Below are 26,124 nucleotides of genomic sequence, written 5' to 3' on the forward strand. Positions count from 1 at the left end.
ACCCCCATGTTAATGTTCGTTAAGAGATCATGTCTTAACCTGTTTGTATGAGAGATGAGCGACAGAATCAACGGTCCTTGTTTTGAGCAAAAAAAACAAGTTTATTGAAAATGTATACCAGCCTTCAGTAGTCTTGAGTTAATGACATCAAGTGGGTGTCTTCCATTGTTTCTAGAAAGACTTGCAAACCTACACTTTAGATAAAGCTTAAAAACTGCTGTATCCTATTCAGTAGATTTAATATGTAAAACTGGTGGACTGCCCCTTTCTTAAAGTTCAATGAAGCATTGCATCAGATTAGGGACTTAAGGGAAAATCCACCCCAAAACAGAATTCATATTATGACCTAACCAACAACCTAAAAGCATGTCTTTGTCCTGAATTTATCCCCATAAAAACTCCTGGAAATTATGTCAACGTGTGTGCTACTTTCAACTTCTATGTGAAGATGTTCTCGCACCACCTTAGTCCTCACGTCATAGTACTCTGGTGAAAGAGAGCTGATGAGCTCTGACCTTAAGGACCGCAGCATCCATACACACTCTGCTGTTATGGGAATTGTTTTATGAAGGATTTTGGACATTGTTGCTTTGAACCACCTTGAGCATCATTCTGCTATTTTCACACTTGGAGTGCATCATCTCCTGTTATTGCTGAAAAGCATCTAATCTTATGGCGAAGCTGATTAAGATTTCCTCCACCAACACCTCCTCCTCCTCCGTCTTCCCCGACTACAGCCTCCTCCTCCCTCCCACCTTCACAGGCCGGCTCCAAGGAGAGGTTATGGATGATGAGACTCTAAATGAGGAGGTTGCAGAGCTCCCCTGCTACTCCTCATGCAGAAGCCAGGAAAGAGAGTGGGGTGGGTGGGTAGGGAGGGTGGTGTCGTCAGCAATCTTCGTCACTGTGACTCGGAGACAGAATAGAGCCGAGAGCCCTCCCCTTCTCCTTTTGCATCCCCACCTTCTCTCTCCCTCAGCCTCCACACCATCAGCCAGTCTGCTCTCAGTCATTCTGCCTGCGCACAGCTGATGCTCCACATCCTATACCAGCCTCCGCCTCCTCCCTCTCTTTCTGTCGCTCTCTCTTTCTCTCTCTCGCTCTCTCGCTCTCTCACACTCACACGCACCTCTCAGCCGCTGCATGAACGGCAGCTGCTTTAGCTCCGAGGAAAGGGGAGACAACAACAAAAAGAAGAAGGGAAGAAACCAGAGGATGAGGATGAGTGTGTGCAGTGTGCCAGCAGTCCCCTGCTGCCGTCCCACGCAGATCGCACGGAGCTTCACGCCCCCCCTGCTTCTCCTCCTCCTGCTCCTTAGCGGCAGCAGCAGCAGCAGCATCGGGGCCGTCCCCTCTGCCTTCCAGCTGGCCCCGGACACCCCGGCCCCAGCCGAGCCCACCCCGACCCAGGCGGCACCTCGTCCGAACCCCTGCGAGGGGAGGCCCTGCCTCAACGGGGGGTTCTGCCTGGCTCTGCCATCCGCTGGCAGGCCAGAGGACACCTGGGAGTACACCTGTACGTGCAGACAGGGCTTCACCGGACGCAACTGTGAGGTATGGACACGTTTCAATGTAATGTCATCTGCACAGGGTGAGTGTGTGTGTGTGTGTGTGTGTGTGTGAGATGTTATCTTTTAGTTTGGATTTTTGCTTGAGAGGAAAGATACTGAATGAGCTTTGGTGACTATGAAGGAGCAGATGTAGGTTGTTCCATGTGTTACTTAGAATAAAGAGCTGTATTTGCCCATTATTTATATTCAGTTTTTTTTTGTATGGGGCATGTTAGCGTCATCCATTATCATTAATTATTCATTATCATCATCTCAAGGGGTTCAACTTGGATGGTGTGTGTGTGTGTGTGTGTGTGTGTGTGTGTGTGTGTGTGTGAGAGAGAGAGAGAGATGAACCTGCATCCTCTCTGTGTTTTGGTTTGCATGCGAGTCGTACAGTAGATGACGGCATGTGTGAGTGCGTTGTTGCTCTGCTGTTCTCGGATGTTTCTTTAATGGGAGCATGTGCTGTCACTGAGACACGGAGACGAGTGCTGCGTTGCTGTGGCAACAGGAGGGAAGAGCGGCAGCGGTGGGATGCGAGTATTGTGTGTGTGTGTGTGTGAGAGAGAGAGAGTATATATACTGTGTGAGCTGTTGAGTATTTCGGACAAACAGCATTTCCCCCGATGACGTCCCAAAGTTTGTTTTTTTACATCTGTGCAAACCAGATGTATTCCTCACGCGCATTCTCTAATAATGTGTATGATTGATACAAACTCAAGTGTGGGTGAATCTGTTAACATCTGGGATAAGGCCAAAGGACCCATCTTCACACTGCATTCATTAATTGGAACATCTGGACAGTCACGAATAAGTGCTTTTCTGTTGCAGGTTACACAACATTTCACAAGTTATTATGTCCGTCTGGTTAAAGCTAGCGCCTTAGCAACTCTGTCTCTTTTAATATCATTCTGCATGATGTCATCAGCCTAATGCAAAACAATTCACAATAGATTTGAGCATCAAAGATCCACTCACAAGCTTTTCTTTTTTCAGCTGACAACTGCTCCTCGTAGCCTTCATCGTGTTTAGATTTGGTTTCCCAAATAATTTTATAAACGTTTTCTTTTGATGGAAGTCTGCAAAAATGTCCCCTCCGTGCCTGCTGCTCCTCCAGGTGTGAGTCCCTGGAAAAATTGCATGAATATAGCTGATAATAAAATAATAGACTGACAGGCTTGTTTCAGTTGTATCACATACTTACTCCATAGAAGATCATTTGCTTTTTCCTTCTACGTTGTTTCTACACTTCCATCTATTCAAGGACATTTCAAGTTCTGAAGCATGTTAATTCAGCACTGTATATCTCCACATAAAACCGTTTTCTTTTTGCTGAATTGCGTGTAATTCATTTGAGCTTTACAATAGATGGATGGTGGCTAAGCCTCGGTATAGCATTTGGCTCACTAGGTATGAGTCATGCTGGGGTGAAAGAGAGCATCCGCCAGCAGCAGAGAGGATAAATGAGTCTGCTGCAGCATCGCGGAGGGAAACGGCAAGGTGACTGGGTGAACTATAGCAGGATCACCAACAGGTGGCAGCCATATCCTCCCCCCCCTTTGTGTTTACATGCGTATATGCATAGAGTATGTTTGCTGATCTTGTGCATGCATGCCGGGTGTTGTTTTTGACAATGGAAGGTATGTACAGGTGAGCCTGCTGGTGGTGTGCAGGCATTGTGTTGAAGCCCTTTAGTGGAGCATCAGCGGGGGCCTGATCACTGTCTCCTTGGCTGTCCTGGTTTCATGTCTCAGAATAGAAAGCGGCTGCAGTTTGTTACCTCTGCAGCCTGCTTCACTTCACTGCGCTCACACTCTGTTCCACACAGACCTCAAAGGACGATGTTGTCACACAGCCTGAGCCGAGGCTGGACAAGGCATGTACAGAATTTCCATATTTTTCATGGTAAGAGAAAAAAGAAAAAAACCCATCTCTCTCTGACCACCTTGCGCACAATTCTCTCTTCTGCTGTAAAATCCTGAGACAACAACATCCCCTCCAGCTTTGTTCCTCTTATGCGTCAGATCTCAGGTCCGGAATCGGCCCCGAGCCAGGCTCGAGGGGAATCATTGATTTTCGCCTCGCTGCCCTCCTGCTGGTTGTTTCTTCTCCATGGAAACTGGAGCAGCAGTCAATTGAGATTTAGTAAATGACCTGATTGGCAGAGCGCTGGGCCGGTTGCCTCTGCATGCGTCACAGCACAGATGGTCCAGTGACAAAGCAGGAGGAGAGATCGAAGAAAGAGACGGCAGTGAAGGAAGGGGGAGAAATGAGTCTTGAAGAGAGTAAAGTCCTGGTTTGGGGGGGGGGCGGGGGGGCTTAGTGAAGAAATACTGCTCTAAACGAGTATCATCTGCTCACCCTCCTCGCTGCCTCTCTCTTCTTTTATTTAAAATTCTGTGTCAAACACGGGGCGCCATACACAAAGCAGGATGTGAGCAAAAACCAAGGAGAATCTATAAAACTAAACTTGAATTGTAAGGATTAAAACTCATGCCTGTTGATTTCAGGGTATTAAGTTAAAAGAATTCTGGCTAAATTGCAAATCCTGCTGTGTTTTAAATGTGTGGAAGCAGCTAATGCAAACCACAGCAGCAGGCACCAGGGTAAAAACAAACCCACTCTTGTTAAACTCCCTGAGTTTTGATATAATCCTGCACCTTTTCTGGATGGCAGCCTAAACTGTCCTGTTGGAATTCACTACCACTGGCCTTTCTCTGACTTATTAGCTTCTCAGCCTCTGGCTTATTCATTATTGAAAGGCCTGTTGTGCGCCCTGATGGATTTGGTAACTTGCTCTACAACACAATCAGGCTGTGGCAGTGCAAAACAGCCTGATTGTCCAAGAAGCAAGTCCAGGAAGCTCTCGCAGGGCTGCTAAGCCACTCGGTTATATGAAAGCAGCGGATCAGGGCGGAATATGCAGACTGAAGTTAAGTTTACAGGCTCAGCATTATGAACACGGGATGCATGTTTTACTAGCTGCAACCAGCAGCTTTGTAGCATGTTCCGTCAGTCGGTTGGTCCACAAAAATGTCCCCTCCCTGACTTTGGCAGCCACAGTTGTTGTCCTATAGGAGGCTTTGGCATGGAGATCAGTGAGGTTGTGTGTGTGTGTGTGTGTGTGTGTGTGTGTGTGTGTGTGTGAATGGTCGCAGCTAAAACGTGGTGAAAGAGGTGACATCTCGAGCACAGAAGTAATTCAGTTTCTGCAGATGTCAGTTCTGCCTCAACTTAATAAGCTCGCACAGAGCATGTCAGAGCTGTGATGGACTCAAGGCTTTATGACCCATTGATGATTTTCAGATGTCAGCTCATCCCCGGTTCTCCCTTCGACACGTATAAGTGCCGTCTCACTCACAAGTACCTCTGTTTCACTGTTTCATTTATATAAGTTTGAGCTTCTTACTGTGCTTTTTGGGCCGTTTCCTTTTCTACCACCACTGACTAGTGTAAGAACATAATTCAAAGGGTTAGTTTGATATTTAGAGAGATGAGAAGAATGATTCCCTTTTCACGGCAAATATGAAGCTACAGTCAGCAGCTGGTTAGCACAGCTTAGTCCAAGACTGGAAACAGCGAGCTTGGCTCTGTCCAACGGTAGCAAAAGCTGTATCAGCATTTTAAAGCTAGAATTAAAAAGGACAAGATACAGTTTTACAAGGGGTTAGATGTGAGGTTATATGTGACCTCCAGACTTCAGGGAGTCACCGCTCCCCGCCAAGAAATAGTCCCAGTTAGGAAGTCCTAGCTTCCCGTCTTTATGCTAAGCTAAGATAACTACGATATCAATCCTCTCATTTAACTCAAGACAAGAAAGCAAGTGTGTATTCCCCAAAAATGTTGAACTATTCCTTCAATGCCTCATTTATCAAATATATCTGTGCCATCATCAGCAGGATCAACGTCTATGTGGAGAAGATGGGTGCTGACTTTTCGATTACAAAAACATACAGTTTCACATGTTTAAAGTGACAGTATTTTGATATACGATGCACCATCTTATCAAAGAGCTAGAACATTGTCAGTTTGAGAAAAGGGAGTGTGTGTGTGTGTGTGTGTGGCGGTCAGCTCTTGTCTCCCAGGGCTATTCACTCTGCTGGACCCGAAACAGCCTAAGCCGCATCCAATTAAGCAGAGCTCAAAGCTCATCGCCAGCCTTTGGTCTCTTTGATATCCCTGTCTTGTTAGTCAGAGGGTATATATGTGTGTGAGTGTGTGTGTGTATCAATGGACTCTCATATCCTCTTGCTATAGAGGGCAGTCTTTTTATATCTCTATATACTGAAGCACTTTTATTGACCTCAAAAGTGTTCAGTTGATCATGCATATTGCCTGTGCTGGTGTTTTCTCAAAGGTATTTTCATTATTTATTAATTACAACAACAACAAGCAGCATATCCTCACATATGAGACCCTGGAACCAGAGAACCTTTACTATGAACTTGAAGATTAATTGTGATTCCTCAAATTTGCTGCCGATTAACTTTCTGCCAACAGACTTAATGAACTAAGTGTTTCAGCTTTAAAATGGTGAACATATTGGTGTTAAAATGACACTCCTGTGCATCACATGCTGTAGTCTGTAATTGTAAAATGAGAAAACACATAAATAAAAAAACTGATAAATAAATAAACAATTTATCTTGGTGAAAAATGAAACTTTCTTCTAATATAATCTCTAATTACAGAGAGATATTGTCTTTTTGTCTTCTTACCTTATTTATTATTTTCAATCCCTCTTCCCTTTTGCGTCACTCTTCTATATTTCAGTAAAGAGACTGTCAATGCTTATTTTTCTCTGATGATGACTACTGCAATATCGCTGTTTCTCTCACTGCACTTAAAACACCTTGCAGTGCTGAAAAGAAATCCTAGAGGCTGCAGCGTTTGTTACATCGCACAACAAAACGGACAATATTTTGTCGGGTTTAACATGTTTGTGTGAATTTCGCAGCCTGGGGGAAAGGATGTGGCATCATAACAATGCAAGCTGTGCAGTGGGATGAGAAATGTGTCTTGTTTAGATAACAATATGTCTTGTGTGCATAGTTGACATTTTGGCCAGTGAAAAAGCTCATCGAGTGTTCAAAGAAGAAAGCTCATCCCCTTAAAAACTATTCATAGCAAAAACAAAAAAAAACATTCAGATTTTGCGGTTTTCACAGAAGCTGTTTTGCACCATTTGCACAGGTTAACATCCACATGTAATCAGTTACAGATGCTTTGATGAACGCGAGGATGTCACTCTGGTAACAGGCTGCTTATAACCCTGTCGGTACCTTTGATACAGCAGCTACCAATCAGCAAGACTCCTTTGAGCTATTATCACTGAGCTATCACTATTCATGTTGATGTCCTCAGATGTTGCGAGGCGGACTGTGCTGCCTTTGAGCAGGAGGGCTCGTGGCCAATCACTTTGGTTATTTCCATATCACACATCACCTGGCCTTTTGATCTGTGGGAAGCTCGCGCTGAGGTGGTGGATGGGTTAGTGAGGCCTGATGCATATGGATGAAAGAGGAGATGGTCTGCAGAGGACGTGAGCGGCTCAACGCCAAGTGCTCACGCTCTGCGTATTGATCGCTACTGTCACCCACGGGTCCATTATGACAGGTGAAAGTCATATGTTGGATTTAGTTTCACTTGATGTGTTTGACCTGGTTAGCTTGTTGCATTTGCATTTTGGATTCTACGTCGATTTTCAGCCGACGAAAGCGGAGAGGTTCTAGAGAGATGTTGGACAGTCGGTCCACCATTTTGGTCCAGACTGAAGTAACCTAATAACTAATGGATGGATTGAAGTTAAGTTTTATAACCGACAGACATTCATGGTCCCCAGAGGATGAATGCTCCTGAATTTGGTGATCTACTGACTCTTCTTAAAATCATTAAAGTGATACTAATCTTTCAATGATTATAGTCCAGTAACATGAAATACATGATTCTGAACCGGGCCATTCTGCCTACTTTGAGTATTTTTCGATGCTAATATTTGTGTACTTTTACTAAAGTAAGATTGCGGGACTTTTACTTGTAACAGAGTATTTTTACGCTGTGGTATTGCTACTTTTACTTAAGTAAAATATCTGCGTTCTTCTTTCACTACTGCTTAAAATAAATTGCCACATGTATCATCTGACCATGAGACAGTTGACAGCATTAGACGAGTAATATTCACAAGACAATTAGTAACAGAATTAATTTTGAACACTGCCAGCAACAATTTTAAAATAATGAAATCTTTCTGACTACAGTCACGTTTCATCGCCGCTTCTTTTTTTCTTGTTTCCTTAACACAGGCCGATCAGTTGCTGCATTTTTTAAGCCGTTTTGACCGCTCACATATTTGCTGCCACTCATCATGAACAGGGCTCTTATCTTTGTGTCATTGTCTCTTTAATTTTTCTCAAAGTGAAACTTCACCCTCTCTGTCCTGGATAGAGTAGAAGTCATTACGTTTCTCCCAGTGGTTTAGTTTAGGTGTTTTTTATTGCTTTTCGTCTGCCCTCATTGCTATTTATATCTTTACTGGAGCAACGAGTTGTCTCACCATTCACAGTATAATGTAAAAAAAAAAAAAGGGCAGAGAGGCTCTAACTCAGCAGCAGTTCACCCTAATAATAAACCTCTGCTATGACACCATCATTGTGCTGCCTCTTCCTGATGATTAGTCTTGTTCTTGTTGTTGCTGTCAACATAATGAGCGTATGTGTCCGGAGTGTGGTGTGTGTGTGTGTGTGTGTTAGAGGTGGAAATCATGAAACACTTTGCTGATTCGAATCACTTTGTACGGTTCAGTTCAAAGATTCGTAGTCACTGAGTTTATAGTTTGTTCACTAGGGGGTCACATTCCTGTTCAACTTTATTTCAGCATGTACGTCATGTCAGTAAGTGAACGCATCGCTGTTCATACATTACAAGTGTAATGCTGATTCATTTATTCACACTTTCCTGTTTTATTTTTGAAATACTCACCTTTCTCCCATTTCAGACATCGTCCCCTCCTGCCTTTGTGTTTCCCACCTGTGTGCTGGTCTGCCCTGACGAGTGTCACCTGTTCCTCATCGGCCCGCTCTCACCTGTCCCTCGTTATCACCCTCCTTAAGTAATTTGCCGACATAGCTACCTGGCTACATCCACAATTAATAAACATAAAAATAGCCACATAAATGGTGACGTGAGATTGACGTAGTGACGTAGCTTTACTGGTTGTTGTAAATCGATTTGAAAATAGGCTTATTTATTATAGGTTGCAGTTAAAAACTGCTTTAGGCAACTGCTTTCACAGAATGGAGACATCACTCGCTGCTGATTGGTCAGAGCAAAGATGACACGAAGGAGATGTGAGCGCAAATAAATCTTCTCTACTAATACCACATCAAGTACACATTCGCCTACATGCAGCCTCAAAGAAAATATCTAATTTTAATTCATTAGATATAGCAAATTTTAAATTAGATCTGAATGAGACTGAACCCTCTTATACGAATTTTTATACAAACCATACTTTTGTTTATTTGGATTCCTATCAGGTTTATTCATGGCATCAAATATTCTTCCTTATTCACACTAATAAAACCCAGCAGAACACAAAATATGGTATTTATTAATGCACGAATACACCAGTTGATGAATCCTGTTCATATTCCCTCAGTGTTTCTAGTTCATTGTCAGCTGCTCCCTCCTGTTCTCAAATGTGGTTTTTGGTTTGCGTTGAATCACAGTTTTACACACTGAACTGCTCATAAACACACAAATGAGGTGTGGTTGGACTGAACTCACCAGTCCGTCTGTAGCTTTGAGGACTGTTCACGGAGAGTCTTGGCTGCTGGATGAGGAGTTGTTACAGAAGTGATGTGGTGTGTCCCCATCTCTAAGCTCTCATAACACATCATTCACATTACTTTGTTGTCCATTAGATTTGCATAAAATGGACATTTTTCGTAGGCAACGGCAAATATTTTGAATTCATTCATATTTATTGTCTCTATTTTAATGATTCTTTTTATCCTGATCTTCATTATCTTTATCACATTTTCACTGTCAAGCACTTTGTAACATTGTTTTTGAAAGGTGCTATGTAAACACAGTCATTACTATTATACAAGACAATGCACAGTTCAGACTTTCACATAAAAGCCTCGTCAGAATCACAACTAAGTTGTGAAGAAGAGAACTTTGCAGGAGGGGGACGGTCTCTGAGGCGGTCTGTTCCGCCTTTGGAGCATGTTTGACCTCCTAGGTCATGGTTAGGCATTGCAGAGATTGCTGCTTTGGGGTCGCAGGAAACACAAATCCAGCAGACACAGATCCATGTGTGTGTGTAGGTGTGTGTGTGGGTGTGTTTAGAGGAGGGGTGTGTATCATCCTCTGCTCTGTTGCCTTTCTTCCTTCCAAAAGACAGTGACTCAGTACCAGATGCAGAACTGACTCCTGCTGTCTCCTCACACACACACACACACGTGTCAGTTAAGTCACTTTGACAATATGTTATTTAATGAAGCCAACTGGGAGACAAGCCAGCATGTGGCAGTGTATGCGTGTGTGTGTGTGTACTGGTGTGTGTCTTGAACATCTTCGCTTAGCTGCAGACAATCAATGCCAGCTTAATTCCAAAAAAAAAATCCCTTCAGGACCAGCAGAGCATCTCAGCCAGAGAGAGGAGCGAGGCACAGTCACCAGCCTCCTGCGTTAGACACCGAGATTAGCTTGTATTAACGGCTGGGCCTGTCTACCAGTTTATAGGACAGACGTTGTGGAAAAATTGTCCGTCCGTTTGGGATTATGCTGGAAATGTATCGACAAAAAGTAAATATTAAGTCTGATATGAAGAAGAAGTTCACCTAAAATTGGATTTCGTAAGAAGCAATATTAGTTTTATTGGGAGGAGCGAGCTTACGCATCAAACTTAATGTTCAAATAAAACACCAAATACATGATTTAAAATATAGTGCAAGTTGCTATAGCTTCAGTTACATTCATACATGAATCTGCTAAAAAGAATCTACTGTAAAAGATTGTGCAGAACATACAAGATTTCTGTATCCATATTTTGTAAAATGAGACATTATGGTTTATCTGAACCCAAGCTGTCTTCAGTTTCTACACAAATCTGTCTTTATAAAAGCAGTACGTGTTTCTGACGGGACTTCAAATCTTCTTTTTCGTGTGTGGCTCACTGGCGAGCAGTGACGTGCTTTAAACTTGAGTTTGAGCTTTGGGGGAGAGTGGAACTCCCTGTCGGGAGGAATCGATCCGTCTGGAGCTTCATCTCCTGCTGATACACCCGCTTCCAACATCTCCACTCTGATCACATCAATCCTCAGTGATCCGCAGCCAATCGCTGTTGATCGATGGGGGTTTTACACGACATCGCCTTCTCTTTTCGGCTTTTTAAAAAAAGAATGTCACCATTTCATAAAAGCAGTGAAGCTTTTAAAAAATGAGCTATAATTCATCACTACTTGCTGTGTGGTTTTGATAAATATTGAGCTCAAGTAAGTGAACTGAATCATAAGAACTCAACAGATCTAACTCGGCATACTGACTTGTTTCAATGTGCTGCTGTAAATAATAAACTAATATCACATCTGTGTGTCAATCTGCTGCTGAAAGTAGTCCCAAGCAAATGCACTTTTGTCTCCTATTTGAGTAATATTTATAAAAAACCACAGTGCCCAGCTGTTTTCTGAAATGACTGGGCCTTTATTAAAAATATATATATAAAATGAAACCATATATTTGTTGACTTCAAACAATAACGTCTTTAATAACGTCACAAATGGGTTTGGTGTTGAGTAGGAAAGTCAGACTATATTGAGAGACGGACTCCCATTGATGAACACATTGTTGTTGTTTTTTAAATGGGATTTGTCGACAATGGCAACGATATCCTGTAAATAAGCTTTATGGAACAATGGCATCAACTTGTTACAATATTAACATTTACTTCTATTGTTATCCCCAACAAACCGGACTCACTAGTCTCCCTCGCATCCTTTATAAAATGAACCAAACACAACTCTCTTCAGGGAAAAAAAGAAAAGAAAATCCCCCGAATCATGTTTTGGTATTGTGGATTCAGAGCATCCTTCCTGTCATCCTTCTCCCTCCGTCTGCCGTTCGAACATGTTCATGTAGGCGGTGTGGCAGAAGATCTGGAGCTCCTCGAAAAAGAAGCGTCTTCTCTGTTGTGGCTTCTAAGAACATTTTCTTCCTCCTTCGGGGGACAAAGCCGGTGGGAGGACAGCGATGATACACATGTCCAGTGTCGCCTCCTACTATGAGTACCAGTTTTCATCGCTATGCCCCCTTTTCCTCTTCTGGGGTCTCCATAGCAACAGAGCAGTGACGAGGGGAGCCAAGAGCAGAAAATGTCATCTACTTCCTTTTGAATTAATTCATTAATCCTAGACAGGAAAAGGAGCAAATCACGTGGCCCACATTAAGCACGACGAGTAGTCGTAGGAGGTACGACGTGTTCTGTGTTCCTCGTTGGTACAATCTGTAGTTCTTTACGGAGTTATTCCTGTTTCAGGTGAAATGAGAATGGTGGTCGTTTACAGATTTTCAGGTCACAAGGGGAGCAGGATGTTCCACTTCCAGTGTTTCGGTGACTAATTCCCAGTGGCAGCATCACCAGCTCCAGCTCCAGCCTTTTGATTTCACATCTGCTAAAAAAATGTAAATGTAACCTGAAATATTTTCAACAGCGACAAAAAGCCTCAAGCCACCTTGTAGCTTTGATTTAGCTCCAGAAACTGTTAATTGTGTCAGCAGTAGGTGTCACCTTTTTCTTTTCATACAGTGGATATCTTGTTTTGCAATGGAACCTTCTGTGTATGTAGGTCAGAGCGAACGGCGAACTCGTAGATCTCTGCACAGAATTACCAGCTGTGGCCTGAGAGCAGGAGAGAGAGACTATTTTATTTGCATTGTAATGTTTTTCTCCGGCAGAAATGAAAATAAAAAAAACGATGGTAGCTTCCTTCAAGGATCTGGCAGCATCTACTTACCCCGTGTGCCAAGCGTGAGCGAGAACTACGTCGGCCTACACGAGAACATGAAGGGCCCTTTCTAGAGCCAGTGTTTGTCTTTGTAAATATAAACAGCTCATTCTAAGGTAATAAAAACATAACGATTCTTATTTTCCGGTTATTATATACACTAATGACATACTTATTATGTCATACTTGTTCATATTTTATTCCATTTCTGCCAATGTGTCCTCCTAAATGCTACACACTATACCTTAAATCAACAATACACACTCTGGGCAAATGATAGTACACATGATAATACTGGTGAACCATACAACCCACACATAGCAACCGGGTACTATCATTTGAAAAGAGTTTGCAACACTGGGCTGGGTTTTTCGGCTGGATGATTTGTTTTTTCTAGCGTACTCTTTCTAGCTTGTTATACTGCAAGTGGTATTGCGGTCGAAATATTATTGTGTATTTGGTTGACTCCAGGTGTAGATGCTGTTCCCTTCCTCTGTCAATATCCATGGGCTTGATACTGTTGATTCCTGTTCCTATATGTTAAATATAAATAGATATTATTTTAGTCATATTTCGAAGGTATGATGCCGTTCTTATGAGCTGTGAGGTTCTTACTTATATTTTTTATATATTATATTTATATAGGTGCTTTTTAAACATACATATGTAACTGGTTGTTATGTGTGGGTTGTATGGTTCACCGGTATTATCAAGCTATCATGTGACCAGAGCATGTGCATTTAAAGATGGCGTCACTTGTGAGCTACCGTGTGCCGACCTTTTCATTTGTATTTTCATTGCTGTCTTTTGGTCCAGCACTTGCCCGCGTGTGCGACCTACTTAATATTGTTTGTTGTGTTCTCCTGCAGAAATACTTTTTTATTTTTTTAATATGCAATGATTCACCCTTTGGACAGACGATCCATATCCAAACCTGTTACTCTAAATTCACCACAATGTGCAATAACTAATGCTCCGGCTCCTCAGTAAGTCGGATCACAGTGGGAAGTAACTTCTTATGCAGAAAGTAATGATGAAACAGCATGTCATACAGAGAGACAGCTTAAAAGCCAGGAGGAGGGCTTCCATCCAAATCATTAAGTGTTCTGTGTTGCACAGCAGAGTCTGCGTCTGATTTAATGTTTTAGAAAAGGCTGCAGAGTGAAAATACAGCTGCTGACATGGTGTTATTGCTGCAATGTCCTTGATATATAATGTATGAGTGATATATGTATATATATATATATATATATATATATATATACACACACACACATATGTCCACTGTCAGACCACAACTGCCTGTAACTGTGAGAGACATGTTATTCTACGGGTGATAGACCATGACATGTCCACCTTATGTGTGGATGGTAACTTATATTGTACCAGTCTTCTTTCCTTACGCTCATTACTTATCTGTATAGCTGTTAAAGGCTTTACCATATACTCATGAGGTGATGTAGTATAAGTCCCATTAAGTATACGGCATGATTGTGCAAAATCCCTTTGAGGACAGTACGGGCAGCATACTGTAGTTGAGTTTGTTTTTTTGTGTCCAGTATGGAGGTGTGTTTGTTGCTGTTTGTGTCTGGTGGATGAGCTTGAGTGAGGGGAGGAAACCCGGTCTCCCTCCCTACTAGTCAAATAGTGACGGTCGGTCAGTCCCCCTGGCTGTCTGATACCGACACACCGGGATTTCAACTAACCTCCGATGTAAACTCATCAGCGCTATTATTCGACTGTCAGAGCAACTGCGTAGTATAAAGAGCGAGATAGTCCACACGTGGGAAGGGGAGGTAGATGGGTCGAACAAACAATGGACATTTGTCTCGGAGATCAGTGACCAAAAGTACATTTTCGGTTGTCACGTAACTTCTTTGTTAGGTGTAGGAAAAGACCGTGGTTGACGTTAACTTGACAGACTGAGTGGTGTTGTTGCTTCAACCTAACTTCCTGTGAAAGCGGTAGTTCATTTTAGAAAAGACACTTTGTATGTAACAAGTGGAAACTGACACGACATCCCCGACGCGTCCAAACACGAAAAGGATACCCAGAGAGTCATAATTTGAAGCTTGGGGCCACTGACCAAGCCTCGGGTATTTAACGAATAAAATGAGCTGCATGACATGTTAAAAGTTACTGTTAAGTTCTGCATGTCACTGTGTTCAGATATGTTACTTCTGTCAAAGAGCTGCGCAGGAAAAAGTGCAGTTATTGAGATTTCCAGGGTGTCAGTGAACATGTTGCATGAAGCCAGTCAGTGAGATGGCGTACGTGTGATTTCTACAGACTTGGAGGGATTGTTTTTTTTTTCCTGTGTAGGAGTCTAGAGGCTAGTTCAGAGCATGAACCGCACAGTTAGCTGCTTTGTTTTTGCCGTTGGCTATGGCCCACATTAACCTGCATACTGTTCAATATTAACCTGCAGTGAAGCCAGGAGATGAGGGATGATACAGTGCTATGAATAAAAATGCAGCAAATCACGTGACACTGTTGAATAATTGTGTGCTTTCTTTTTAACATTGCCATGTGTTTAATTTAAGCCATATTAGCTCACTTATGTTTTGTTTTTTAACTGTGAACTAAAACTGGACAGCTAGCAAGATCAGTCTTCGTTAAGGCCGGTTAGCGATCCAAAATGTCATTTTTCAAATTACGTGCCCTGCTGCGAGCTACATTTAGAGTAGGAATAATCTGAAGAGAGACGGAATATTTCACTCGGCCTAATATTTCAAGTGACGCAGTCTGTTCTACTCGTGACAGCTAAAAATACTGTCGTCTCCACACTGACAGAGAGTCGATATTCGCAGCTAATCAAGAATAACTGCAGTGTTGTGAAGTATCGAGCAGACAGACTAGTTGTCATTGTAATGTGAAAAGCTGCATGGTGTAATACCAAACAAACAAACAAAAAACCCATCTATCTGTCAGTGCATCTGCTCCGAGTTTCTGGTAAATTCACAAAGAGCCTGAAAGCTCCTGATCCATTATAGTCCCCGTCTGATAGGATAAGAAGACAGACGACTGCGTCCCAGCCGTCGAGAAGAGGCGTTCAAGTACCCTGCAGCCCCGATGGGTATAAATAGAGCCTCGCAGCGCCTCTCCTCTCTCCTTACTCCTCTCCTCCAAACCCCCTTATCTTTCTGTCTATTTATTTGGCAGAGTTGAGAGGTAAATGTCTTTTGAGGGAGGATATTGAGCAATCACGGGAGGTTATTACATGTCATTTGTTTGATGACAGCACGAGGACCCTTGTGGAGCAAACTAAGTGTCCTCCTGCTGCGCGTTGGCTTTTGAGTGACAGACAAAATGAAGCTCCAATAAAATAAGATAATAACGAAGTAAAGATGCGTAGGATATGTATTATATTATTTAGATGGGAAATTATGAGCACGAAGGGCAGTCTCACCTCATTAGCATGTTTTTACTTCCACTGCTTCTCCATTTACATTTATTTAGGCATCAAGGCGAGATCAAAAATCTATCGAGGTGTCGGCCACGTTCGTGTCGGCTTCATGGATCCACATTTTGAAAGAGGAGTTGCTCTTTGAAGCCACTGGGCCAGGAAGTGATGGGGAATTTTGGGAGAGAGGGAGGGATGGCGGACGCTTTGATGTGCAGAAATAGATAACATTAAAGGCTCGCCTGACAAAAACACACTTTCTGGCCACCACGAAAGCATCCCGTGTTATTGGATGCTGCAACAACTTGGATGAATATGAAGCAGATGGTTGCAGATTGAGGAGTCTTTATCCCACAACGGTTTGCGATATCATTTAGGACAATGAAGGCCTAATGTGCTAGAGGACAATACAATTCTGGGAGCCAAATTATTTTTGGAGAACAATTATTTCTCCTTTTTTTTGGCGGTAGGGAGTGAACGCCTGCATGGTTTCATATTTAGCAGATGATAATGAACAAGTATTGTGTCCTTGCTCGTCTTCGGTCTCTGTTGCTGTCGGAGGGATGGCAACTCATCGATAAGTGTGCTGTCACATGGCCCAGTCCCATGCGGTAATGAGGACAGCTATATAGCCACTTTATCAAAGAAATGTTACTGGGAAATCTGTTTTAAGGATGTAAATTCTTCCTCCAGATGCAGTTAGTGTGTACTTTAAGTACCCCCGAGCGAGGCTGTTTAGTGGTATCACCGGGCAGCTCATAGGAGTGAGTGAATGAGTGAAATCCATCTTTCTCATTCGGTGCTCCCCAAGGCATTGCTGTGAGTAATAATGTATTTTATGAGGCTGCCTGAAGGGCTGCACAAACTTTATGGGAGTTTCACTGCAGAAAAAGCTAAATCTTACCAAGTATAACACTCATAACACATAACATAACAAATATTTGTTTCATTGGCATATTTGGCTCATATTTTACAAGCAAAAATACCTCGTAATCATTGTTTTTTTGTCCTATTATTTTTTAAAGTGGCCTTTTTTTTTCCAGTGCTGGTTTGTTGGTCATATTAAGCAATGTAATATTTTTACCATCGTTGTATATCTGGAAAGGATGGATGGTTTAAAAAAAAGAAAAAAGGCATTTTTTAAATCAAGATTGTTAAAGAAACCATAATCAAAATAGTTTTTAGGTTCTTTCAGCTATTTGTTTTGTTTTCCACACCAAACTACAGACAGACACAGTTAGCAACTAGCTGGAGACCATAGCATAGCATTTAGCTACAGATATATGGTTGGTAGAGACAGAGCTCAAAGGAGAGTGAATATTGGATTTACATTCATTAAGTTGCTAAAAATACACCTCCAAACGAATGTTAATGCTGCACCGTATATCTGCTGGGTGTGAAAACAGGCTGTTTGCTAACAGGTGAAAGGTTTATGAAGGTTTAAAGCTTGAAATAAGTTTTTCTGATGGTCGTCTCAGCAAACGGCGCCATTGCTTCACATAGCTACGGGGAACTACAATTATCTGTGGATTTGTCAGTTTGATTTACAAGTAGTCATAAAATCCATTGTTGCTTCCAGATGCATTCAGTGAGATCACCACCTCTTCCTGCTTCAGCTCTGGCTGAGACTCCTCAATCATCTGGCAGATAGCAGCACTGACTGCTGACACTCTTCATCTAAGTTTATCTGAACACCCAAAATGTCCAAAACCTGATATACACGTTGAAACGAGCTAGAGAAGACTGCAGCCTCTTGAAACCGCATACAAGTGAAGATGTACAGAAAAACCAAATTTCCTTCTCGAAAGAAAATATAGATATTTGGCTACATTTGATTTCACAATATCCTAATATTACAAATAATGCTGACAAGACAACAGAAACATTTCTATCTCCATTCCTGCTTTCCCAAATGGGATTATTGGCGTTTCTCCTGATCTCATTCATTACACACTGCTTGTGAACGGGTTTTGTGTTAGAATATCTATTTATTAAGGTACTTTGGTTCTTTATTTTATCTGAGCAGCCTTGTTTCTACCTCAGCTCTTCACACAACCCGACAGCTGTCAGTCTCTTCTCAGTTAATGTTTGATCCACGTCTGTCTGCTTTGCACCAAACAGGCAAAAGCCTGAGGACATTTAACACTGTTGTGTTTCTTAAATCTAAGGCGCAGTCCCTAAAATAGATCTGTTGCTGTTGGTGCTTTTATATGACAAGAGCATTAATATATTTTAATGAGCCTGAGTCCCAAGATAAGAACACCAATATTCAGCTTCACTCTGAAAAGATTAGAATGTTGTTTTGTTTTCACGGTATGGAAAGATGAGGTTGTCTGTCTCCGTTTCAATGACTGTGACAGAAAAAAGGCTCAAATACATGAACATTGTAAAAGGTCCCAAGTAATGATAACAACATTCTGACAAGTACATCCCAACAATCAACTGATCCTCCATTAATGGCTGTGACAGAAATAGGAAAAGGTCTCAGGCTGAGTAAAGTGGTGTCTTTAAGTTGTGTCTGAGCTGACAGCAGAATGACGAGTTTGGATCATGAGGGGTTTCATGCTTGGTGGTTTTCTGACTGACGGGTGTAATAAACCGTAACAACAGTAATGTCTGCCTGGGATACTGACAGGATATTGCTTTGAATGCTAAACCAGAAGCTCAAGACAGCACATTAACCTGTCTTTGAATACGATTGAGTTGATGAGGTCGTATGCGTGAGGGAAGCAAAAACATTTCTGAATTGAAAATGAAAAAAAAAAAGCGAAACTTATTTAACATTCACACTCACAATCATATTTGACCCTTTGCTAAGTCCCGCCTCTCAAACGCAGACCTGGCCAATCGTAGTGTAGCATAATAGATTCCATAATAGACTCTCATGCAATCGTTTCAGATCTTCTTCCATTTTCAGGCTGCTTATGTAGATTTCTAGCTAGTCGTGTAATAGTGATACTCGTTACCCGGAGAGTTTAAAAGGAGATGTACATTTCTAAAATGTTATGTTTCTACGTAACAACCTGTGGAGCATACCATGTTAGTATAGCAGTGTTAGCACTATACTATACTACACTAACTACTGAAGGATACTGAATGTATACACATGCTGCTTTTCATTTGTAATGACTGTGACAGTGAATAAAGATTGTCTTCTGTCTATCCTAACAATTCATGACTATCAATTTATTAGGCAAAACATGCAGATTTTATCAACATGTATTTGTTCATATTTTTCCTTTGTACAGTCTTCTCAGCAACGGTCTTCTTAGGGTTTGAAATTAAAACCTGCCACCAGCCAAATTCATACCTAAAATATTCAGTGGCTGCGACTTGGTCTTTCAATTTTATTTGACACTTGGGCAGTTACTCAGCTGGGTTTCCATCAGCCTCTTGTATTATGAAAAGGAGCAGAGATTAGACTTGCAAAAATGTTGATCCGCTTGCATCCATCGGCCTGTGAACAGGGACAGAAATGTTTGCCACAGTCTTGCATCATGATGTGAGAACAGGCATTGTTCCTTTGACGAGCTTATTGCCATTTGACTGTCTACAGGACAAATCCATATTAAACAGTTTCTTCACTTTATTGTTCCTTTTTGCATTTGCATTCCTTGTTTGTAGTACTCACAGAGCCCGATATGTCTCATCATTTGTTAAAACTTCCTTATTGGGTGTAAACTGTTTGGTATCCAGACCTGTATTTGCTCATCACCTACCGTGTGGACCAGTTCTCTGCTTTGTAGAGTCCTCGCTCTTCATCACCTACCGTCTGGACCAGTTCTCTGCTTTGTAGAGTCCTTACTCTTCATCACCTACCGTCTGAACCAGTTCTCTGCTTTGTAGAGTCCTCGCTCTTCATCACCTACTGTGTGGACCAGTTCTCTGCTTAGTAGAGTCCTTACTCTTCCTCACCTACCGTCTGAGCCAGTTCTCTGCTTTGTAGAGTCCTTACTCTTCATCACCTACCGTCTGAGCCAGTTCTCTGCTTTGTAGAGTCCTTACTCTTCATCACCTACCGTCTGAGCCAGTTCTCTGCTTTGTAGAGTCCTTACTCTTCATCACCTACCGTCTGAGCCAGTTCTCTGCTTTGTAGAGTCCTTACTCTTCATCACCTACCGTGTGGACCAGTTCTCTGCTTTGTAGAGTCCTTACTCTTCCTCACCTACCGTCTGGACCAGTTCTCTGCTTTGTAGAGTCCTTACTCTTCATCACCTACCGTCTGAGCCAGTTCTCTGCTTTGTAGAGTCCTTACTCTTCATCACCTACCGTCTGAGCCAGTTCTCTGCTTTGTAGAGTCCTTACTCTTCATCACCTACCGTCTGAGCCAGTTCTCTGCTTTGTAGAGTCCTTACTCTTCATCACCTACCGTGTGGACCAGTTCTCTGCTTTGTAGAGTCCTTACTCTTCATCACCTACCGTCTGGACCAGTTCTCTGCTTTGTAGAGTCCTTACTCTTCATCACCTACCGTCTGGACCAGTTCTCTGCTTTGTAGAGTCCTTACTCTTCATCACCTACCGTCTGGACCAGTTCTCTGCTTTGTAGAGTCCTTACTCTTCATCACCTACCGTGTGGACCAGTTCTCTGCTTTGTAGAGTCCTTACTCTTCATCACCTACCGTCTGGACCAGTTCTCTGCTTTGTAGAGTCCTTACTCTTCATCACCTACCGTCTGGACCAGTTCTCTGCTTTGTAGAGTCCTTACTCTTCATCACCTACCGTCTGGACCAGTTCTCTGCTTTGTAGAGTCCTTACTCTTCATCACCTACCGTGTGGACCAGTTCTCTGCTTTGTAGAGTCCTTACTCTTCGCTTTATTTGTTTTGTTTTATGCTTCATTCGGTGCACTGCTCCTGCTCGGTTGGGTTTGAATCCCTGAGTCTCCCTCCTCATAAATCAGGAATGCATTGGGGGACTTGTACTGTCTGGACCCAAAAGTTGTGTACTGTACTTCCATACATTCCTGCGGCTATATTAAAGGTAATATTTCCACAGTAGCATATTTTCCACTTGATTAGTTCAGTTAATTATGTACCGGTGGCAATTTTTAATGCTTTTCTGGATCTTTTTTGGGGGTTCTTTATATAATCAGATCACATCCCAGGCCTCAGCCATCCTCAGCAGACTGGAGAGACTACTGCGGGGGAAAATGACTCTATTGAGGGATGATTTTAAAGTATTATTTTGTCACCATCATGAATTAAATATTTTGTTTTAGCTGGATTGCGGGTGCTCATTACGTCCTGCACATTCAAGATAGAAATTGCTGCTGGCTATATGAAAGTTTAATTCGGTTCATCTAGCTAATTGCTGTGTGATTGATTATATAATCACACGGTATTTGTTCCTGTTACAGTCACATAGTTCTGTTTGTGATTCCCTAACACTGGTGATGCAGTGTGTTTCACAGCTGTCAATCTGTGGAGAATAATGTTGTTATAGCTGTGTGTGTTGTAAAGTACATGGCCTTCGTGTTGCAAGATTGTACTTTTCCCCTCCAACCGTATATTTTCTCATATTTGTTCTGCTCCTCTGAGATTACGCAGTGCAGAGAGATGCTCCAGTTTCTCGCTGTAGCCTTGAATTCAGCAAACCGTGAATGCTTTGACAAATACACGCTCGGTCTTAGAAAGAAGGATCTAGATCAGACGCATACATTTTTAACTATCTCTCATTATTAAAACATGCAATATAAGACCATTGTCAACACGTCACATTAAGTTTCTGCTGATAGTCAGACTGCAGTATCATAACCTTAACGCTGGCACCGGAAAGTAATGATTCTTCATTTTCAAATGGCATCAAGTGAAGTATTCAAGCACTCACATTAGATAAAATGTAATATGTTATAAACCACAGTTGTTCAGATACAATGAGAGGTTTGAATCTTTGGTCAACTTTGGCAACTGCAAACTATTCCCCATCATACGAACCCCCGGGGATCAATAATGAATTTCTGATTCTGGTCATGCCCTGGAGTCATCTTAATAATGAGAAAGGCTGTTTAAAGGAATTACTTCTGCTCTTATCAGTGTCAAGTCATTCTGTCATATAAAGTATGTGTATATATATAGAAGGTGGGAGAAAGAAGACTGGCTCGCAGTGGGTTCTTTGGGGTTTATAGCCTCAGCGTATGTTAGAGAGACGTTCTCACTTAGTTTTGCTGTTGGAGATGGTCCGATAAAGGAAAATGCGATCTGCGGGTAGCTGAAGCAACAGTTCTGGTCGAATACTCAAACTGCAAACTGTTTGAAAAGCTTTCTCAAGGCAAAGTTAAATGCCTAACACCATATTCACTTTGAACAATCGACACTATTCTTGAAGATCTATCTCGTTAAGTGTTCGCTCATTCTCAAGCTGCCATTCAGATGCACTGTGGCATCACCTACAGTACAGCAAGTGCACTCGTCCGGACACAATGTTACCGAGAACCACTCTGTGTCCCCTTATCTCAGGAGGGACTATTAACAAGACAAATGTATCCTTCACTGAGCTGCTGCGGAGATATTTTCCTCATTTGTGAGCGAGTGTTTTCATGAGTGAAGGATTAAGCCAACGCTATCTGTATCTATTCTCCACAGTGGGGGTGTTACCACTCTGACAGAGGGAGGCAAATGGTGATAAACAGCCCAGATGAGGCAGTAAGTGGATTATAAAATGGATTGTCTCTCTGCAGCCTGATGAGACTCTTTGGGCAAATATTGATACAAAGTGTGCGTATGTGTGTGTGTGTGTGTGCCTGGAACTGATGCGGTGGGGGCATGAAATAAACACACACACACACACACACACAATGCGTATAGTACTGTTTGCTAATTGCGCTCACGTGACCTAGCTACTGTAGCCATGGCAACACATCTTGATGGTTATAAAGGGGCTGTAGAACAATTTCAGACAACATGCTGAGTGACCAAATCAGCTTCTCGCCCTTTCACCCCTGTGCTCATGTGTGTATTCGAGTGCTCTTGTGCAGACCGATACTGAAAAGCCATTTATTTAATCCGTTATTTTCGGACAGTCTTTCAGCCCTTAGTGTGTGGAACTTTGTGATTTTCGTCACGTGCACATTTTTATTTTCGTGTGCGGCGTGAGTCATCGCTGCCCTTCCGACTAATTGCATGTGTGCGATTAGCCGAACGGTCTGGCCGTTAAAGTGAACCCCTGCAGTATTATGATCTACCGCTGAAATGAGTCTCCCATAAACAGTAAGTGGCTGATAAACTGGTGAAATGGAGCGCTCAGTTAACTGCTGTTATGGAACGGCTGCAGCTCCGTCAGGGTCTGCCCGTTCAGAGCAAAACTCTCTACTATGGTAAAAGAAAGTTCTCAAACATTGTTCCCATGTGTTATTGCTGACTAACTTACTCCAAAAGCATAGCCATTAATATGCAGCTGTGACGACGTTGGAGGAAACAGAAACAAGTGTAAACCCTGACATGTCATCACCTTGTAAGTCGATGTAAGAAACTTAGGAAACAGTTTAAATCCAGCAGTTTAAAGAAACATCGTTTATTTGGAGTTTCTGGCCACCATGCGAATGTAAGTCCGATAGGAACTCTCCTTTTAGCTCTGCTTTTTGTCTCTTTAGCTGCTAAACGCTCCACAAAGTTGACCAGCTAGTCGCTAACTGTGTCTTTTTGCTGTTTGCTGCTGGGCGGGTTTGGTGCAGTATTATTGGTAATAGCCACTCTAAATTATCTTCGTCCACCTGTGCGAAACTAGGTGTTGAATGTGCACACAATGCACCTTCTTTGAAAGGGTTTTGCTCCCATTAAGCCATAAGAGCATTTAGTGACACTTTGTTGGATAAAGTCTGGCTCTCAATCGTTGTTCTAGTTTATCCCAAAAGTGTTGGATGGAGTTGAGGTCAGGGCTTTGTGTGTAGGTCAGTCACTTTCTTCTACACCAAATAGGGACAACATTTTCCTCATCTTGCTTTGTGCATGGGGTAAAAGAAAAGACTATTGTCTAAAATATCATTGTTTTACTGTGACATTAAGATCTTCCTTGAGCCCAAACCGTGACAAACACACCCATCCAAAAAGTATGTGGGCACCCTTGTCATTTGGCCCCATATGCAATCCATTGAAATGATGATGGAAAACTTTTAACATTCCCAATGCAGCCTCCTCCACCAAATAACTGACCAGTTATGACGGCTGGGCTGAAACACACGGGAAAACCCTCACAACTCCAGCTATTGTTTTTCCTTTAGCTGTACTTGAAGGATTACATGCTACACAGTCATGGTCCGGATACAAACAAATGTGTTTTTCTGAGTTCTTGAAACGTTGGCAGCAGCAACAACAGTTTGTAAAATCACTGAGTAATGGATACATTCTGAAATACTGCTTTGTTTTTCCTCACTGCATCACATGTTTATCATCACCATGCACTTTGTAATATCATGAGATCAAACTCAACTCACCCTCTGGAAAAATTGGTATGAGGAAGCTAGCAGGCGGTTTTGAAACATGTATTAATATATGTGGAGAAATTCTCTTTTAACTCTCTGAGGTCAGAGGGCAGCTTCAGATCTGCTTAGCTGGTTGGGATTTACTGTAATGACCTGCTCAAGGACACTTCTGCCAGTCTTCTTCACTAAGCTTCCTACATGTTTAAATTGATGATACCAATGGCTTAAGTGCGTTGCTGTTTCCGTCCATCCGGCTGTATCGATCCTTCCTGCTCAGGGTGAACATCCCAAATTAGCAAATACTCTAGATCACAGCACCTTGAGAAGCAATTCATTTGGCCCAAGAGAATGTCTTTGTTCAGTCTGTTGGTTCATGTGGGTATATAGATAAAGGGACTAATGTGAGTTATAATCAGCTGCTTAGAGGACATTGATTCGCATGGTTTGCCAGAGCCCAGGGCACGTGAGCCGTTTGGGGCCAGAGAATAAGAAGCAACATCGTGCAGGAGGACAGTCCGTAACTAAGTGCATGAATGCTAATGGCCCCATAGAAAATGGCCGACATATACACTGAATAGCTATAACCTGGGGATTATGTGAGTCACCAATCTCGATATATTGTACCAATAGGAGTGAGGAAAGTGTAAATTGTCATGCCTTGACAGGTGAGACTAGAGAGCACGTGTAAGACTTTCACAATTGAAGTGCTGGGGCCAACGTGTGTACGTGAAAAACAGCTTAAACGATAATCAGACATATTGCACACTATTTTCTGACTTGATTGCATTCGCTAGTAAGCACAAGAAAGGAAATATTATCTGCTAATGTATGTAAAAGCTATTTGAGATCATACTATTCCCATAACTATACAGTGTGTGTGTATATATATATAAGTCCCGCTGTGTTGGAGGACATTCTGTTCAGTCTGGATGGAGGAGAAATCAACAGCAACAGATGAAAAAGCTCATGAGCTTGGACTCTAATGTGTCCTTTAACCCAGACGAGCCAGCGCCGCCGTCCTCTAAAGGTTGATAAACTCAATCCCTGGTGCCGTTAGAGAGGAGATAAGAGCAGCAGACTGTGTAAAGACCATGAGAGAGTGGCGTGCTGGGACGGTTGGGACTGCTGTGCTTCGGAGCAAAGACAATGTTTGATAGAGGCATCACGAGTGAAAACCTGAGAGAGATTAGCACTAATGAGCTGTTACTCGGTCGTGGAGAGGGCTGACTGTTAACGACGCTCTGTTGTGCTGCCTCTCACTGTTTCTCTCAGACACACGCACATTCACATGCACATCTATATCTGGATGATTTGGTACACGCATCAATACCATCCTTCTGTTCACCCCCTCTCTTTACTCTGGGCTTTTATTAAAACTGTTATCTGAACACGTTTAAATCAGACAGCTGGAGCTGCAGATACCTGAGTGATTCTGGGTGAATTTGCTAAAAAAAAAAGAGAGGAGAGGCAACAGGATTATAGACGCTCTTAAGCCTAAGAAAGCTCTGAAAACCAAGCGAAAGGCAACACAGTGTCAGGCAGTAAGCTTCATGATCTAGGCTTCGTCCTTTTTCACCTGCTAATATGATCAATTATTGATGGAGGGGGTAGAAACCAGCATGAAGGAGGCTGTCAGGATGCATTTTTTTCATTGCTGCATGACGAGGGAAAACCTTGTTTGGGGACAAAGTGTGTGTGTGTGTATGTGTGTGTGTGTGTGTGTGTGTATGTGTGTGTGTGTGTG

At 42.4% G+C, this 26,124-nt stretch overlaps 1 protein-coding gene across 1 annotated transcript in view; it reads left to right on the forward strand.

Moving 5' to 3' along the window:
• Window positions 1–1,215: 1,215 nt before the first annotated feature.
• The window catches only part of dner (delta/notch-like EGF repeat containing), a gene marked incomplete at both ends in the record, with an annotated part of 45,003 nt that continues 20,094 nt past the window's right edge, over window positions 1,216–26,124 (forward strand). The window contains one exon of the mRNA XM_079166691.1: window positions 1,216–1,554. Coding sequence (XP_079022817.1) covers window positions 1,216–1,554 — 339 coding nt within the window. The remainder of the gene's footprint in view (window positions 1,555–26,124) is intronic.

Source organism: Pholis gunnellus, assembly GCF_910591455.1.
Source record: "Pholis gunnellus genome assembly, chromosome: 9".
NCBI classification, from domain to species: domain Eukaryota; kingdom Metazoa; phylum Chordata; class Actinopteri; order Perciformes; family Pholidae; genus Pholis; species Pholis gunnellus.